This window comes from Myotis davidii, unplaced genomic scaffold (assembly GCF_000327345.1).
Source record: "Myotis davidii unplaced genomic scaffold, ASM32734v1 scaffold3, whole genome shotgun sequence".
NCBI classification, from domain to species: domain Eukaryota; kingdom Metazoa; phylum Chordata; class Mammalia; order Chiroptera; family Vespertilionidae; genus Myotis; species Myotis davidii.
The window spans coordinates 2377254-2396268 of NW_006295062.1; the positions used below are offsets into that span (position 1 = coordinate 2377254).

The following is a 19015-nucleotide window of genomic DNA, read 5'->3' on the forward strand; positions in this document are numbered from 1 at the left end:
GTTAATTGCTTAAGACACTTATTAAAAAGTGCATAATTAGAAAAGGGGAGTGGAAAGAAGGGAATAGAGGCAGATAAATGGGGGGTCCAATTGAAGGGGGAGGGCCCCAGGCCTGACCCACTCAGACAGGCTCAGATCACAGCACTGATTGCTGCGGTGATGGCAATCCTTAAGTCATCAAGAAAAGGTTTAAGTTCAGTTTAATAAAATAGATAAATATGTGAAAAACATTAAAAACTACGTAGATATGACCTCAAATAGGTTTAAAATATCTTCTATACTAATAAAAGGGTAATATGCTAATTATGCTGGACATCTTCCGGACGACCTTCCTGACAAAGCTTGGCTGGGGAAGCCGCCCGAAGGGGCACGTGGTGTTATTTTTAAATGGAATGTAGTGCTGGCTGCGGGAGAGTGGCGGGAGCTTGCAGGCCGAGACTTTCCGTGGGTGCTGTTTGCTGGCCGTCACGGCTGTCCCCACTGTGGGCTTCCAGCCCAGTCCGAAGCTCGGGCCGGGAGCTGGATGGTGAGCTTCATGCTCTGTCGTAGATTACGAGTTCCCGCCAGGGAACATTGTCTTCTCTAAGCCCCGGCTCTGCTCCCTCATTCACATCCGGGAACAAAGCCGCCTGCGTCTCTTCGACCTGGAAGCCAGGCCAGGCCAGACTGCGCGGCCTCGGGTTCCGGAGCGGATGTCACAGGCCCACATTCTCACTAGCACTCAGCGCCCTGGCCGCAGTGGACTCTCATCACTCTGCGCGGGTTGTGCCCTCGCTCTCTGGCTCTGAATGTCCCCAGCACATATGTGCCTGTCCGTCTCTCGGGCTTACAGTTCTGTCCATGTACCAATGCGCTTCTGTTACCTTCAGAAGCGGACGCTGGAAAGGCGGCCTCTGGCTGCTTTCTGGGGCTGCTCCTCTGCGTGAGGCTCCGCTCCTCTCACTGTGGGCCTGTCCGCTGAAAAGCCCCGAGTTTGCATTGGTTTTCTAGCCTGGTGGTGCGGACCCTGATGCAAAACAACTGGCAGCTTCAAGTGCCCATGCGGTGGGGTGGTGGTGGTGGTGGCGGGGAGCTATATCATCTGGAACCTGTTCAGCTCTGAGGATAACGGCGGCCTGGGCTTTGCACCATGATAACACATAAAATCAAAGACCTCTCGGTGGCTTCGTGTCCAGTACTTTAACACACTGTGAAATAATTCCACTCTTTTTCTCTAAATCTAAACAGTCTTTTGTCATTAAAGTGAAGACGTAGGAAGAATGTGTTTATACTGGCTGGGCTCTTGGCCATTAGATTTTCACTAAAAACATGTTGTGTCTGTTTTTAGAATGCATGTTCCAAGGGCATTCCAAAAAAAATGAAAGAGTTCAAGGTTCAGTTCTAGGTTGACCCTCTTGGTAAGGAATGGGGGTGAGGGGCATAATACAGGCATTTCTCTCCAAGAGCTTACAGTCTTAGTTGGGTGGAATAAGATATACAGTATTAAAAAATTTGTTATTTCAAGAGTTAAAAACAGTGCAAGACAAATACAAGAGTCATACAGTATCAGGCAAGTTTCAGGTGAATGGAGGTTCAAAACTTCATGTGGCAGTGGCTATAAATGTTCAACTTGGTGAATGTGCATCTCACCCCAAGAACTCACTGTTGTAATTGGCCCTATGGCAAACCTTTGACAACTCAGAAGTTGAATCTTAGTAATTGTTCTCTTTTATCCTAAATTGCTTTGATTTTAAAGGCCTCCTTGGTCCTTTTCCAAACCCCTAAACCTTTACTCCCTCTCCCCCAAGTTTTTAGTGTATGAAAGCTGAGTAAAGGTTGTTGGTCGAGAAGTAATGCCATCATGATCCTTGAAGTAAGTAATTTAGTTCTCCTTCGTGAAGGGCACTTACAGGAAAATACATGTACTTACCCTCTTCAGTGACCTCCGCGTGTTGAGTCTCGAGGGCTGTGTGGGGTGTGTGATGGGGGTGGAGTGAGGATACAGAGAGAGCGAGTCCCCAGTGCCGGCGCTCTCTGTGGCTCCAGATGACTTGGGGCAGGTAGGGCACCGGGCTCGGGGCATTCCCCCTGGTGGGGCAGTGCTGAGGGTGTGTTGAGCTTCATGACAGGCGGTCTCCCCGCCGTCCCCCTGACAGGCCCATTGCCGTTCTCTCTTGACTGGGCTGCCCTGGCTGTGCTGTGGTGAATGACTGCCGAGGGCTGGGGGTTTCTCTGCCTGGAGCCTAGAAGGGTTTTCTGAGAATGTCTCCGTTAGGCGTTCCTGGAGCAGGGGGATTGCACTGGGTAGAAACCGAACCGCCTCTCATGTCTGTCTTCCGCATTGGCAGCTCTTCACCTGGGTCTTCGGTCCCCTGTCACAACTTCAGCAAACCAGCAGGATGGCTGCAAACAAGAGCAAGAGCCAGAGCTCCTTGGCCCTGCACAAGGTGATCATGGTTGGCAGTGGAGGGGTTGGCAAGTCGGCCCTGACGCTTCAGTTCATGTACGATGAGGTAAGCCCGCCTTCTGTGTGCGGTCAGGGTCCCCTCCCCAGCCTGTGCGTGTGCCGTCCACCACGTGCAGGGAGGGTCGTGGGCCAGATCGTGGTGAGGTGCTTCCCAGTAGCTTCATGAGGGGTCTAACCAGCAAACGCTCTGGATTGTTGATTTTTGTTATATTTTGTAGGGATGTGAGGGCCCTGCTCGCATTATTTCCCTTGTTACACTTGGAGCTGTCTTTCTGACAGGAACAAGGGAGGGGGAGGGACCTTTGTTCAGGGATTTCTGAAGAATGGGTCTGATACTGAGCTTTGTGACAGTTGATTTGGGGAGCTGTTGAAAGGGACAGCTAAGCTGTCAGAAGACTTAATTTTTTCTCAAGTGATAGACAGCAGGTACAGCTTGCACCATCCTGGCCCGGGTTTCCACCCCTTGAGGTGGGTAATGGAACTAATGCTGAGTCGAGCATGACAGCACAGTCTTGGTTCCTGTGGCCACAAATGCCCCTGCTTGGTGGCTGTTACTGGTCCCACAGGATTAGAGCTCAACCCAGGGACCTCTCATGTGATCACATTTCACACGGGCACACACTGTACAGAAAGTGTGAAAGGAAGCTGTGGGAACCACCATTCATGAAGATCATCACCCCTTTTCACTAGACTTTCATCTGCCCAGCCTCCCCTGCTGTTGGGTGGTGTTGGAGTGGCCATGGCCATTCTTGGGACCTCGCTGAGGGAAGAGGAATTGAGGAGAGTTTGGTTGGGATTGGTGGTATATGTTTATGTGGTTTGGAGTCGCTTTGGCCTGTGGTTCTCACCAGCCATCCCAGTGTAGGAATGGCTTCCAGGAATATTCCCCGCCCACGGTGCTGACTCACCTGGCCCTGGGACTGGAGTGCAGCCCAGGGGTGTATCTTGGTGTGGGCATGTCCTACGACACCTGGCACTGAGTGAGTGGGTGGAGGAGAAACAGGGTGGAAACATGGAGCTAGAAACTAGTCTGGAAAGTTCTTCCCTATCTTACAGGAAAGCTCAGGAGAGGGATCCTAACTTTGATAATAGTCCTAGAAGTTTCATTACTGGTAATGTCGAGTAGTTGTGAAGCTGAAAAAATCCTTTCTAAGCTATTAATAAAAAAAGAACTTTGGATCAACTAGGCTATAGGAAAGACTAAAATATATTTTTATTCTTTATAGGAAACATTTCAAAATCATTGACATATGATAAGATACTCAAAGAATACACAGCAACCACAAAAAAATGTGGGAACATATTCTAGTGGTATACCAGGCAGTAAATAGTGTTATTTTGCTGTGATTGTATTAGTTTTCTATTGCTGTAACAAATTTCTACAAATTCAGCAGCTTCAAACGACGCATTTGCTACCTCTAGTTCCCAGGGGTCAGGAATATGTCACAGCTTAGCTAGGTGTCCTTCCCAGGGTCTCACAAAGGCTGCCTTGGTGTCAGCTGTGGCTGTGAGCTCCACTGAGACTCGGGTCCTCTCCCAGCCTTCCTGGGTGCTGGAAGATGGAGGATGGGGTGCACAGCTCCAAGAGGTCCCTGCCACCAGGCCCTCCCCACAGGTGTTCACACCATGGTCCCTGCCACCAGGCCCTCTCCACAGGTGTTCGCACCATGGTCCCTACCACCAGGCTCTCTCCTCAGTATTCACACCATGGTCCCTACCACCAGGCCCTCCCCACAGGTGTTCACACCATGGTCCCTGCCACCAGGTAACCAGGCCCTCCACACAGGTGTTCACACCATGGTTCCTACCACCAGGCTCTCTCCTCAGTATTCACACCATGGTCCCTACCACCAGGCCCTCCCCACAGGTGTTCACACCATGGTCCCTGCCACCAGGCCCTTTCCACAGGTGTTCACACCACAGTTCTTGCCATCAAGCCCTCTCCACAGGTGTTCACACCATGGCCGCTGTTTCTTCAAGGCCAGGAGGAAAGTCTGTCTGCTTAGCTACTACAGATTCTTACATAAGTACGTGTAATCATTGGTAATCTCATTCATGTCCATTGCCATATTCTGTTGGTTAGAAGCCAGTCATTCAAAATTTTTTATAATGGATTTTTTGAAAAAGATTTAAAAAATGTATTTTTTAAAATTTTTTTCAGAGAGGAAGGGAGAGGGAGAGAGATAAAAACATCAATGATGAGACAAAATCATTGATGGGCTGCCTCCTGCATGCCCCACACTGGGGATCAAGCTCGCAACCTGGGCATGTGTCCTGAACAGGAATTGAACTGTGACCTCCTGGTTCATAATTTGACACTTAACCACTGAGCCACGCCAGCTGGACTGAAAAAGATTTTTTATTGATTTTTAGAGAGAGGAAAGGAGAGAAGAGAAAAGAGAAACATCGATTCGAGAACGATACATCCATCGGCTGCCTCTTGCATGCCCCCTACTGGGGATCTCTCCTGGGTCATACTTGGCTGTATCTTATGTGAGAAAGTTTTGTTTCTGATGCTCGCTTTTCTCTATTTCATATCTAGCAGAATCTCCTTAATTTACCCACACATTTTTGCATAAAAGAAGAGATGTAAATTTTGAAGTCTGAGTCTGTTTTTGCTTATTAACCTGATATTCTTAGGAAAAATTCCTTACTTTTCTTTTGTAACAGGGGAAGAACAGAGGGTCAGGAGAGGAATTAAGATGAAGGCGATAGGATTAGAGGTGTAGCTTGTTAATGAGATGAGAGAAGGGGATTTTGCCCCCTAAAGTTTTAATAATTGGCTTGGCTGGTGTGGCTCAGTGGTTGAGCATTTACCTGAACCAGGAGATCATGGTTTGATTTCCAGTCAGGGCACATGCTTGGGTTGGGGGCTTCACTCCCAGTAGGGGACATGCAGGAGGCAGGCAGTCACTGGTTCTCATCATTGATGTTTCTATCTTTCCCTCTCCCTTACCCCCTCAAATTGATAAAAAAAATATGTTCTTAAAAAAGAATGAATAATTGGCTCAGTGGATAAAGCATCAGCTCTTGGACTGAAGGGTCCCAAGTTCGATTCCGGTCAAGGGATATACCTCAGTTGCAGGCTCGATCCCTGGCCACGGTCAGGATGTTTCTCTCTCTCTGTCTCTCCCCTTCTCTTCCACTCTTTTTTAAAAAAAGGGAAAAATGTCCTTGGGTGAGGATTAACAACAACAAAAAAGAGTGAATAATTGGCAATGTCCCATGTTTTTAGTTGTCTCGTACGGGGGCAGGTACTACTAGCACGCATGCTCTTAACCTCCTCCAGCGCACAGGAGAGAACTATCTGCCCAGATGTCCGTGGTGTCGCTGTGGAGAAGCCCGGATCAGAGGCAGAGCCTCGGGGACAGGAGCCCTCTGCTCTGCTCTGCACACCCTAGGAGACCAGGAGCCTGGTCTGGATTGTTCATTCCTATGATGTATGTTTGCATGTGTGAAGGGCAAGAGAGAGGGAAATGATGCATGCTAAAAGTCCAGTGTTCTCTTTAGCTTCTTCAGAGAAGCAAAGGAGAGCTATGCTTAATCTTGGGCTATTTTTCTCACAGACTAACATATTTGAGGACTGGGAGGCAGCAGTTATTGAAGAGTCGGTGAAACGAAAGCAGAGCAAGGGAAGACTAGAGTGCAGTGATGTGTGCTTGGGGAAGTCTTTACCCGATTGTGCCATCAGCGTTGTCCAGCAGAGCCTTCTCAGTGACGGAGTGCTCTGTGTGTCTATTTCCAGTACCAGGGCTCCTGGGCACTGCAGACCTGCCTGGGGGCTGCTGCATTGGACGGTGTAGTTCCAGAATCACAATTTTGGATCTTGAAGGGACCTTAGCGGTGATTCCCAGATCAGGCTGATCATAGAATCTCATGGGGGATCTTTTAAAAAATTTCTGAATAGCATTTCTGGAGTTGGGAACCAGGAATCTTTATATTTACAATGCTCCCCGCCTCCCCCTCCCCCCCAGCAGTTCTGACATGTGGCCCGGTGTGCAGCTCCTGCTTGAAAGATCAACAGGTTAACCTGATGTCATAGGAAAGGAAATTGCATCTGTACTTGGGAGGCCAGTGGTCTGAAGTGTCATGGGCCGTTCACACTCTGTTTCTGGTCCAGTGTTTTCCCCTTGGTTCAGAAGAAATTCCTGCGTATATGGTGGAATTGCCATGGAAATTGGATTATGGAAGGAGCCACAGTCCCACAGTTCTTTACTTTTGAATTTGAGAAAATTAGAGGAAGAGTTTAATCATTTTACCCTTGGCCTAAAATATTTGAAGACTTTTGAAGCTATTTGGGTTTCCAGTGAGGTGAGGTTGATGGTGGGAGACTTCAGACTTGGAGTGGCTAGAAAAGACAGCCCAGCACAGGGGTGTGCATGAAGTTTGTCTTGGACTTGGTGTCTTGGGCGTCTGGGACTGAGTCGCACACATCCCTGCAAGGCCAGCGGTATGATTCATCGTAACAGATACATGACTTCGGAGATTTCCTATTTCTGTGGAAAAATGTAAGCGTCAAGGTTAAGATCTAATGTTCTCATAGTAAGTACCTTTCCCCTAGCACAGAGGTAAGCATTCACATCGGGACATTTTGACTCCTGGTGCCGGAGGACTCCGTGCAGCTCTTGCAGGTGTGAACCTTGAAAGCTCAGAAATATGCCCTTGAGATGCTCTGAGGCGTCGGAGGTCGCGCTGCGGGGGTGGGACTGCCGGGTATTTGTCTCTGTGGAGGGAGTTAAAGGAAGGACACTTGAGAGGCATAGGCAAAGTTGCATGTTCTCTATTTTAAGATAATTATTAGGGTGATTAGAAGATACCTAACACTAAACATCTTTTAGTATTTTTATTTTTAGGTTTAAAAGCATTTGAGCTGGTAGCTTCTAATTGGCAATGCAAGGCTCTTTTCAAGAGCTTTCTTCGGAGGTCCCTAAGTTCGTGTTGATATTTTCAATTCAACTTTTAAATCTTTAACAATTTAAGTTAGAGGTTTACTAAGATACTAGAGGCCCAGTGCACAAAATTCATGCACGGGGAGTCCCCTCAGCCCAGCCTGCACCCTCTGCAATCTGGGACCCTCGGGGGATGTCAGACTGCTGGTCTAGACTGGCAGTTGGACATCCCTCTCACAAAACTGCCGGCCTGGTTACCCTTAACTGCATCCCGCCAGCCTGGTCACCCCCAACTATCCCTCTCTGCCAGCCTGGTCACCCCAAACTGCCCTGCCCTGCTGGCTTGGTTGCCCCCAACTGCCCCTCCCCCCCCGCAGGCCTGATCGCCCCAGGCAGCCTGCTTGTTCAGTCGTTTGGCTGTTCCTCGGGCTGGCCCTGGGTGGCTGGGGGGCTGAGGGGACTGGGCACCGCCCAGTGGCTGTGGGTGCTGCCATCTTTGCAGGCAGGGCAGTCAATTAGCATATTCCCTCCTTATTGGCTGTGGATGCCACCATCTTTGCAATGGTGTGAGGGTCAATTAGCATATTCCCTCCTTATTGGCTGTGGATGCAGCCATCTTTGTGATGGTGTGAGGGTCAATTAGCATATTCCCTCTTTATTAGATAGGATAATTCATGTACAATGGAACTCACAGTTCAGTGATTCTTAGTGTATTCACACAGGTGTGTGAGCATCACCACTGTATACATTTCATCACTAGTTCTGCCCCAACTCCTGCATACAGTAGCCATTCCTCATTACTGCTCCCCTGCCACCTTGCCCTTGACAGCCGCTCTCTGGTTTTATGGCTCTGCCTATTCTGGATGTTTTATAGGAATGGAATCGTACAATATGTGACCTTTATATCTGGCTTCTTTCATGTAGCACAATGTTTTGAAAGTTCATCCATGTTGTAGTAGTATTTCTTTTTCTTTTTTTTTAAATGAGGTGATTCATATACCATAAAATTTACCCTTTTAAAAGTGTACAATTCCATATTTTTTTTAGTATATTCACAAATTTGTACAACCATCACTACTATCTAATTCCAGAACATCACCCCCCAAAAACTGCATACCCATTATCAGTCACTCTCCATTTCCCTTCCCAAGGTCCCAGCCACCACTAATCTGCTTTCTGTTTCCACAGATTTGTCTATTCTGGACATTTCATGTAAATACACTCATATAATATGTGACTGTGTTTGGCTTTTACTTACCATAGTTTGTCAAGGTTGTAGCATGAAGCAGTCCTTCATTCCTTTTTCAGACTGAATAGTATTCCGTTATGCCATGTTTTGTTTATCCTTTTGTCTATTTGTATTGTGTCTACTCCTTCCCAGGGTGCCTTCCTCCCCAGGGTCCCTCCTCCCCAGAATCCTACCTCCCCAGGGCTCCTCCTCCCTAGGGCCCCTCCTCCTCAGGCCCCTCCTCCCCAGAGTGTGTTGTCAGGCAAGTTTGGGGTGCTGGTTGGTAGCTGAAAATGGTATTTCAATGTAGTTATAATTTTTGTTTTCTTTACTAGTGAGGAAGAACATCTTTTCGTAGGTTTAACATCACATGCATTTACTTTTCTGTGAATTGTGTATGTCCATTGCTACTTTCCCCATTGGATTGTTGATCTTTTTGTGCAGACTGTTTGTATATAGCTTCTTGTGAAATGGCTTCAAATATTTTTTCCTCGTTTGTCATTTGTCTTTGTTTATAGTGTGTTATGGTCTAATTTATCAAATGTTTTTTTTACCTGGCTTCTGGATTTTGAGTCATAGTTATTAAAATGGCCTTTCCGACTTAAAGGTAGTAAGCGGATTTCACCCAGGGTTCTTCTAGTACTCGATGGTTTTATTTTTCACATTGAATCGTGGAGGCATTTGGAGTTTGTCATGTCATGTAGCTATTTAAGCCTCTTGATACTTCTTGTCAGATTACTTTTCAGATGAGTTTTTTACTTCTGCTGATTATGAGTAGGAGCTCCTGTTTCTCACCTTTTTTAGAAAAGTGCTTTTGTTGATTTTTAGAGAGAAGAAGAGATCGAGCATGCAACCCGGGCGTGTGCCCTGACTGCGAGTCAAACAGTGACTTCTTGTTTCCAGGGTGGGCACCCAAACACTGTCCACATCAGCTGGGCTGTTCTCACCGTTGCCAGTGTTTGTACTATAACTTAATACGGACAGTAATACCGCCCCGTGTTCTGCTCTGTGCTCGGTTCCCTCATGTGTAAAATGGGAATTTCTGCTCTTGTTGTTTAAAAACAAAATAAAAAATGGTAGAATGAACAATAAAGAACAGAAGTGTTATACAGGAAGCGATTTTTAGTTTAGTGTCTTACACACAGTGTCATCATTACAGGCGCCCAGTCATGTGCAGTTGCTCATAGGTAAAGCACTCGGTGTTGACACTTACTTTTTGGCAGAGTCTATGTCCCTACAACCTTTGCTGATTGCTGCTGCCGATGTTCTGTCCTCAGTTTGTAGAAGACTACGAACCTACCAAAGCTGACAGCTACAGGAAGAAAGTGGTTCTTGATGGGGAGGAAGTGCAGATCGACATTCTGGACACCGCGGGGCAGGAGGACTACGCGGCGATCCGCGACAACTACTTCCGGAGCGGAGAGGGCTTCCTGCTCGTGTTCTCCATCACCGAGCACGAGTCGTTCTCAGCCACGGCCGAGTTCAGGTCCGTTGGCCCTCCTTCCCCACGCCCTGGGCCGAGAAGGGGCAGTGGGAGGGTGAGCTTGTAATTAGGAAGAATCTCTAAAGAATTCCCTGGCACATTATAGTCCACTATTTGTTATCATCTCTTTGGACTTCCCTGTTTTATAATAATTTCTAAACGTCAATTATCTTCAGAATCTGTTGTCCCTGCGAGGGACAAAGCCAGTCCGTACATTCAAGAACCTGCCGTTTACTTTCATATACATCCTGAGAGACGGTGCTTGATAAGAGTTACATATCTTTTTTATAACTTTGCTAGAGAAGTAATAAGTTTGCTCTGTTTTGAGGCTTATGAATCGTGGTCAGCAGAGTGAAGATGTGAGTCCCAGTGACCGTGTGCTGCTACCGGAGGGCTTAGCGTAGTTGAATAGAAAGAACTGCTTTAGAAGCAGGCAGACCTGGGCTTGAGTTCCTGCCACTCACCAGTTTTGTGACCCCGGCAAGTTTACTCAGCATCAAGATGCTGTTTCTTTATCCGAATCAGTGAAATGAAATGGTGCTTCTGACCATAAATCCCTAAGGGCAGGACCTGTGGCTACCCCAGCCTTTTCTCAGTGTGGTCCTGTGTTCCTTCCCTAGTGAGCAGACAGCCCCTGCTAGCATCCATTCAAAAACGTGGGACGAGACCGTACGTTTATTTTGCTTAAGGAAGTGGTGAGCCATTAGGCGTGATTCTTAGGAATCCCAACGGGAAGGGAATCTTTCTCTTCCCCGCATCCCATCCCACTGTACACAGCTGTGCTTTTCATCTGTCCGCATAAACACCTGTCGTGACGACGCTTTCCTACAAGAACCAGATCTAGGCTCTGACAGGAAACTAAAAAAGAAAAGCAAGCACAGTAATTTTTTTCATTCTTTAGCAATTTTGGTCAGAAATTAGGTGAAAATGAGGAAGCTACATATCCCCCCAAGATTTGGAAGGAAGCCGGGGGCCTTGGGGGGGCCGAGAGAGTGGGAGGTAATGAGGAAGGCCTCAGAGTTGCAAGGCCTCAGGCTGAGCATCTCAGTTCTCTGAAACTAGAGTGTGAGACGTCCTACTCCTTTTTAGACTCCGACACACCTTGAGATTTCTGAACGTGGATGTAGCCCATGGGTTTGTAGCTGTGTTTGCAGCTACAGAATCCTGGTTGTATGTCTCCTTGCGGTAAAACAGGACAGACGCACACACTACCTCCTTTTCTTCCCTTTTCTAAGCTTTGATTTCCTATTGCTCTTTGACTCACCACGAAAGGAAATGTTGGACAGTTGGAGTCATCTCCGGAGAATAGATGGTGCCACCCTTGCCACCCTTGTCCTGTCTCCCTTGGATTACCACCCCCCCCTCCCCCGTGCGCGCGCGCGCACACACACACACACACACACACACACACACACACACACACACTTATACTATTCATTTATTCTCAGAGAGTTAGAGCAGTCTTGTCTCATCTTAGGAGAAGGGTTTTGGTGGTGATGAGAGAAGAGGGATCCTTAGAAGAAAAAGGACAGATGACTCCCTAAGAGAAAAAGGAAGGGAAGCTAGTTCTCCTGACGTGAACTCTGACAAACCTCAGGCTGTCCACGTTCCTTATGTCATTGGATTCAGGCGATGATCTGGGCTGAGTGGCCACACGCATTCCCTTTACTTTATGCCTGTTAGCAGCTGTAAAACGTAGCATTTCTGTACTTACCTTCCACATTAGAAGACCCAACGTAAAATAAAATGCCAATATACTCTATTTTGAAATTTTCCCTGGATATATTCTAAAAACTAGAGAAAAGCGTTTTGTTACAGGAGATCAGTACTTGGTACTCCCATTTTTGAATCAATATATTTATTAATGAGCTAATTTTACTTGCCTGTGCAAGACTGAGCCAGAAAGCTATCAGTTTTTATTGTTCATAGTTTATGTTGATCACATAGCTTCTAAATGTAGCAGGCTCTTTGACCCCTGTTGAAATGTAGGGGATAGCATTTTCAAGCTATCTCTAACTTTTCTTCTTTTTCATTTTTCTTAAAATAACTTGATATCTGGTACTTCAGTCGACTGTATGGAAAAATTTTAAATATTTTTATTATGAAATGTTATATCATATACGAATCAATGCAAATCTCCATGCAGTACATATTTGAAGGGTCTCTGATGTATTGGAATGTAGCAGTGTCCTCGCTGGATCAGAACAGTGCAAGTGGAATATTTAATTTTTTTAAGATTTGGTTTTGATTAGTAACATTAGACAGCTGTTTATTTTCAGTGGAAGTAAAATTTAATGTGCTATAGGTAGCAGTTCTTTAGAGAAGATGTTTTTGAAGTACTTTTTCATGGACCTTGGAATATTTCCTTTTTTTCCCCACTTTGTGTGGAAAAATAATGCACATTAAATACAATTTCTGCCTAACATAGCTGTCCCCATTGTGTGGCCTGTAACTTATTGTGTCTAAATGGACCTGGGGGTGGGGTGGGGAAGGCAGGTGCACACACACACGTAGACGTAATGCAGCAGAAGCTGCACAGAACCAGGCTCACTGGGCTACTAGAGGCTCCTCCGATGTTTCTTTATATTCTTTTTCACTAAGGGAGAAAATTACTGCTGTGACCCACTAAATTGATTTCATGATCTAATTGACTGCTACGTTCCATATGAAAAACACGGGATTTCATAGCTTTTATTCTCACAGAGAAATCATGCCATCTTTTTTCAGGGGAATTATTAAGCATTTTATGAACGAAGGTACTTCTTTTAGCTTGTTTTTATCCTAGAGGCCCCTGTGTTTTTTCCTTCTCTTTTACCTAAGCATAAATTGGGGAGCCTGTTGAAATGCAGAATGCTGGGCTCCCATGCAGGTACTTATTTCTGTGGGGCCCGGAGTCTGCATCTGCAGTGAGCACCCCCGGCCATTCTGAGAACCAGACTTTGAAGACCCTTGGCCAGTTCATGGCAGGCGAGGGGATGCATCTTTGGCACGTGGCGTAAGAATGCCATTTCGTCCTCTGCCTTTGGGCAGCGTCTCATTCTGGGCGGCTTTATTTTGATGTAACGCTGTAGGGAGCAGATCCTCCGTGTTAAGGCTGAAGACGACAAGGTCCCAGTGCTCGTGGTGGGAAACAAGTCGGACCTGGAGGAGCGGAGGCAGGTGCCGGTGGAGGAGGCGCGGAGCAAGGCGGAGGAGTGGGGCGTGCAGTACGTGGAGACCTCGGCCAAGACTCGGGCCAACGTGGACAAGGTGGGCGCTCTCTGTGAGTTTCTTGGAAACAGACTGAGAAACAGCAGAATCCAGACGTCTGTTTGGTTTTAAGGGACCATTTATGGGAACTAGGGATTTTTCCAGGTCGACGTTGTTGCTAAATCCAACCAGTAACTCCATGAGGGCAAAATCACCACAGGCCGAGTTCCTCGGGGGAACGCCCCAAGCTGTGCCTGGAGACCAGGCCCTGGGCTGGGAGAGCATGGGGAAGCTACAGAGAAGTCCTCACTGAACACCGGGGTTATGTTCATGACTCAAAGCAAGCCGAAGAAACCAATGTCATCGTAGACTAATTAATATAAACAAGAGCTCCGTTCCCACGGCATCTCACCCCATAACAAAGAAACAGAATTTCTGGAGGATGAGGCCCAGAAATCAGGATTTTAAAGATTCCCAGGTGTTGCTAATGTGCAGCCAAGGTTGAGAACCACTGCTTTAGAGGCACTTTGGCAGCGCCACTTGGAGCCCTCCAGGCGTAGTCTGTCTGCACCAGAAGTCGGCTCACCTGTCGGCCACTCTTCTCTTTGTATTATTGTCCCAACTCTTATGTTGATTCTGTGCTACGCCAAATCACGTCCTTTCTATAAAATTGTTTACCAGTTGTAGAAACCATATAGGAGATCCAGACATCAGCTCTATTTTTAAGAAATGAGGACGATTTCTTGCACAGGGCTGTTGCCTGCAGTTTTCGGATGGGGTGGGGGAGGGGAGGCTGTCACTCAGCGGCTTGTCATCGCCCCTCCCTCCACGGGACCACTTGGCCTGCCAAGCAAGAAGCAGCGAAGCTTCTGGCTGTGGCACTGTGTTCCTCGGGAGACAATTCGCAGGGAGGTCGTTGGTAAGATCAGCCCAGGCACAGTTTTGTCATTTTTGAGTTGGACACCCTCCATTCCCCTCCCCCGCTTTTTGTTAGAACAGAAAGGGAAACCAGTAAGTCTGGAGCCTTCACTGTTGCTGTGTGGGTGGGGTGCTTTCCTGCCCGGGTGCTGATGTCAGTCTGCCCCCGTTTGGGGGAGTCCTCTCTGTGCCTGAGCTGGTGGAAGGCTCAGGTCCCCCCTCAGAGAGCCCGAGCTCACTTCCTGCGGCGGCGCTGGGCCTGGGAAGATAAGGCAGCTGTGGTCTGTGAGCCGCCACAGACAAGCCTGCCCGCTGCCCCCCACCCCCACTTTGTCTCGTCATTCTCTAGGAACAATCGCACATGTTTCTTTTTGGGGGCATATTTGTCTGCTGGGGTATAGTCAGTACTTTGGCATAATTGCTGGGAGCAGAGGGCAAAACCCAAACTATTGTGACAAATGATAATCTGTATCCAAACAACATGCTGACATTCAAAGAATGAGTCTCGTCTGTTCTTGATAAAGTTCCTTTCAGCTGACGTTGCAAGGACAGCGGAGGGCTGTTCCTCAGAGTTAGGGCAGGGTGTGCGTGGGGAGGGTGGCCTGCCAGCACGTCTCCCTCCCGTTCCCCAGTTCATATGCAGGAGCTTTTATTTATGCTCCCCCCCGCCCCCACACACACAGCTGTGTTCCTGGGCCTGCTGTTGAGCTCTGTGGGGACTGTCATGCGTAATGACGTTTCCACCTTCTATGGTCCATGTAAGGATTAAACAAGAACAGGCACTTACATCATTTCCTTTTCTGGTGGTTGGCCATGATAGCGAGTCTGATTCCTCCTGTCACTCTCAGGATCTGTGACGTCACCACCTGTAGTAGGTCTGTTCTGTGTTGTTTTATCCCTCATCATCCTGAGAGTGGAAGGGTAAGAGGCAGGGGGGAGAGAGAGGGAGAGAGAGAGAGAGAGAGATGTGACACATTGATTGGTTGCCTCCTGCACACCCCTGGCCCGGGGCCAGGGATCAAACCTGCAACCCAGGTACACGCCCTTGACTGGGAATCGAACCCAAGACCCTTCAGTACTTGGGCTGATGCTCTAACCACTGAGCAACAGCCAGGGCAATAGAATATGTTTTTAATGTTAATCTTATTTGCTCTAGGTGGTTTGTTTTTGATGGCATATAGTTTATAAGAATGAGTATGATTTTATTATTAGTTTAATTGCTTCCTAAAATCATTAAATGGCGTTTTCCTTCCTGTTCTTTTCACCCTTTCCTCCTCACCCCAGGTGTTCTTTGATCTAATGAGGGAAATCAGAGCAAAGAAGATGTCAGAAAACAAGGACAAGAATGGCAAGAAAAGCAACAAGAACAAGAAGAGTTTTAAGGAGAGATGTTGCTTGCTGTGAAGAGATGTTGCCATGATGGCGGACGGAGTCCATCGCTGCTGCGGACATAGGGCTGTCATTGAGGAAGACTGTGTCTACTTGTGTGCTCCCTGCTCGCCCACCTCTCCACGCGGACTTTTTCAACGGGGAAAATATCGGTGAGTCCGTGGCCGGCAGAAGAACAAGCCCTGACCTTGCATGGACTGGCCACGCTCTCAGGAGGTTTTGCAGCTCCCTCCTCCCTCCCTTCCTCTCTCCCTGTCTCCCTGAAGTTTAACCAAGTATGAGTGTGAGAGGTAGGAAATAGTCCAACGTTAATTAAAATGGCAGCGGACTGTCATAGTGTCTTATTCCCCCCAATTTCATAACATTAGCACCTTTTATTTTGAAATAAAATTGTCTTATTTGATTAGGTTTTGGGAGAAGGGGTGGGATATGACTCCTCCAACCCCTGTCAGCTTAACAGTAGTACTCAGAAAAATCCATGGAACTCTAATGACGCTGAAAAACCCAGATTTTGGGGGGATGTTTCTTGGAAATCTGAGTGGATTTGAAGTAACAAAAAAAGAAATTTGAGTTCTCCCACAGAGGTCAATACGAAGCTCATAACTCCTCTCCCATACGAGAAATGGAAGCTGTGTCTTCGTATTTAAGTACTGGCCAGGGGTTGTCTGTGTCGGCTGATCCTTCCTGTGGCATCTGGGTTTGGCAGGAGCTTCTCTTTAATGGGCTGAGTGAAGAGTCCGCAGTGGGATGCTTTCTAAATGATGCACTTTGCTCATCAGGTTTTAAAAATTCTTTGGCTAAATCCTCTCGTAATTGCCAGTCCAGTGCTTCGGCTCCTTGTCTCCATGGCAGTCAGCACATCCTGTCTTCAGGTCGCTGCTCTGCACGTGAGGAGGCCTCCCGCAGGGCACAGTCCTGGGGCCGCCGGAGCAGCACTGCCTTCAGCTCAGGAAGCCAGCCCGCGCCAGGCTCCCGCGCCCCTCCTGGCGCTGCCGAGCGGTTCTGAATTTAGAATTGGAATTAGTTGGGAAGGTTAAGCCATTGCTCTTTTACCTCTGAGAACTGGCTGCTGTTTCTAATTTTTTTTCTGAGACAGCTCTATTCTTAATTAGAAAAATTTTTTTATTGGTGCGATATTGCTAATCTTTCTTGACTCAATATTCTAAATTCAGCAATCAGAAAATTTTTCATGAGGAAAGGAGAACTGATAAAAGCCCAGTATTCACATTTTCCCCATCTTTCAGAAGTGACATTTCACACCCAGGTGCCAAAGTGAATTGGGGTGGGGGAGCAGGAACCTTTCAAACTCACGGTTATATAGAATTCATGGAAATTATGGTCTGACTGGAAAACAATCTTGTATAATTTCCCGAAGAATCATGGACTTTTGAATAAAAAAAGCAGACAAATACACATTTTCAAGATTCAGCCTTCTTATTGTACCCTTTCGTCATACATGTGAAATGCAGGTATTAAAGAAACTGAGAGTAAGTTATTCATTATTCTTGTGTGACTTTCTGCAACATCAGACAAACTTTATTTCAATTCATCTGTTGAACTGGACTGTGGGAAATAAATACAAACAGTATATTTTAGCAATCTTTCCTTTGGGAGAGATGACTGCTCTTTCTTCTTAAAAATTAAAAAAGTAGGAGGTACTCACAATCTTGAAACAACCTGGTTCTTTTCAACCTAGTGCCACCTGTTGGCTATCACTTCCCATCATGAGTAGGTGGATTTTAATAAGCACAAGAAATAAAAGATGGTATGAGTTGTTTCATGCTGTGGAAATAATTTCATGATTGCTATATGTTATTAGTGTCTGTGTAAAATTATATTTAATGAATAGCAATCAGAAATGGATCTTTCTAACAAAATAATTTATACATATGAGATTCTTTTTCATAGAAAGATAAGGAGGCAGTGTTATTTATAAGTTTGAAACAGTTACTCGCTAAATGATCCGCTGTTGTGCCCATACTTGGCATTACTTTCCAAAGCATTCGTCCCAGAGAGCGGTGAGCACCTGCCTGGTGCCAGGCTCTGTGCTGGGAGCCAGATCTCTGCTCTCCTGGAATGGATGCTGCAGCGAGGAACGAGGCACGTAAGGGAACATGGCAGGGCCGGTGCTGGAGGACAGTGACACAGGATCTGATGGGAACTGTTTCCGGGCAGCAGAGTTGCTTTCAGGTGGGTGGTCAGCAAGCTGCTCCAAGGAGGCGACATTCACGCTGAGACTTCATGACCTGAGGAGCCAGCGTGGAGGGGGCCGTGGGCATGGGAGCTCTCCAGGCTAGAGTGCCACCGGCCGGAGGCCCTGGGGCTCAGGAGAGGGAAGCTCGGAGACCAGCCTGTGCGGGAGCACAGTCGGGCAGGGCAGAGTGATTTCGGAAGGTGATGCAGGGGAAGACACCCAGGTACAGAATGACCCGCAGGTGCTGATTCCTCAGCTCTGAGACTCCGTCGGTTATACGACGTCATCCTAATGTGTGTGCCACAGGAAAGGAGAGCCTGCCGATGAGGCGAATCCATCCTGATTTCAGTGGCATAAAAATGTGGGAAAGTTGTAGGTTTTAGCTTCGGCGAATTAGGATACATAAATTTAAATGATACCTGAAATATAACATGTACTTGGTCTAGAAATTACATGGGAAGAAAATACCATAGAAGCTTAGTAGCAGAGACATTGACAGTGGACGGGGACTAATGTATACAGTTAGTGCCAATGGTAGTAAACGTGACTTTGGTATTTCTATTTTAAAAATTCATGAAGTTAATCAAAATGGTGAGGGCACGTGCTTTAAAATTCCGAGGGCCTGGGAGCGCTTGTGAAGGAAGCCCTTTAGTCTCGCTCTTCCCTTCCTGGCGGGTTCCTTGAGAGCCTGTGGAACCATTGCTGCTCTCGGGTGTTGGGGGTGCTCCCCGGCTCCGAGTCCTCGTCTGCAGCCATGGCTTCTTGGTCCTCAGTCGCAGACATTCCCAGGGTGACCTGCTGTGGTAGCAGAGGGTTTAGCTCGCTGCTTCCCGCCCTCCCATCCCATGTTTGACAGCCATAGCACTGTTTTTAATCCTCTCTTGGTGACTGTTAATACTTTTTTAAACTATATTTGAACTTCTGTTTCTTACTCGACTGCCTCTGGACAGCATCCTGCAGCTGCCCACCCCGAAAGGGGAGGATGTGGCGCCTGCCCGCACCTCTCGATCTCGCCCAGCTTTGGTCAGCTCTTCCTTCTCTGTCACACTCTGTGCTTTTACCTTCCAGGGTAGCTGACATGGATATTCCGTTCTCTTGCCACAATTCCAGCTTTTCTGCTTTACCTGTAGATGAATTCTGAAAGCTGAGTACCAGCCAGCACGGTTTGATGATGATGCCGCCTGTGGCTAGCCGGCCCCGTGGTTGGCACCTGCCTGCACAGGTCTGGCCGAGTGGGTTCTCCGTCAGTGGCCCGAGTCCCACCACATTTTAGTCTGTG

The 19015-nt window shown here is 47.3% G+C and overlaps 1 protein-coding gene across 1 annotated transcript; it reads left to right on the top strand.

Annotated features, from left to right (window-relative positions):
* The first annotated feature begins 2301 nt into the window (after positions 1-2301).
* RALB (v-ral simian leukemia viral oncogene homolog B) lies at positions 2302-16957 on the top strand. Its single transcript, XM_006769681.2, has 4 exons — positions 2302-2492; positions 9841-10049; positions 13118-13295; positions 15438-16957. The coding sequence occupies exons 1-4, from the start codon at positions 2379-2381 to the stop codon at positions 15555-15557; spliced, it is 621 nt and encodes a 206-aa protein (XP_006769744.1). The 5' UTR covers positions 2302-2378; the 3' UTR covers positions 15558-16957.
* Positions 16958-19015: the final 2058 nt, after the last annotated feature.

Coding starts and splice junctions, on each gene's coding strand:
- RALB (XM_006769681.2), top strand. CDS start 2,379: ATGGCTGCAAACAAGAGCAAGAGCCAGAGCTCCTTGGCCCTGCACAAG. Junction 10,050..13,117: donor TCAGCCACGGCCGAGTTCAG/GTCCGTTGGCCC, acceptor GTAACGCTGTAG/GGAGCAGATCCTCCGTGTTA. Junction 13,296..15,437: donor CTCGGGCCAACGTGGACAAG/GTGGGCGCTCTC, acceptor TCCTCACCCCAG/GTGTTCTTTGATCTAATGAG.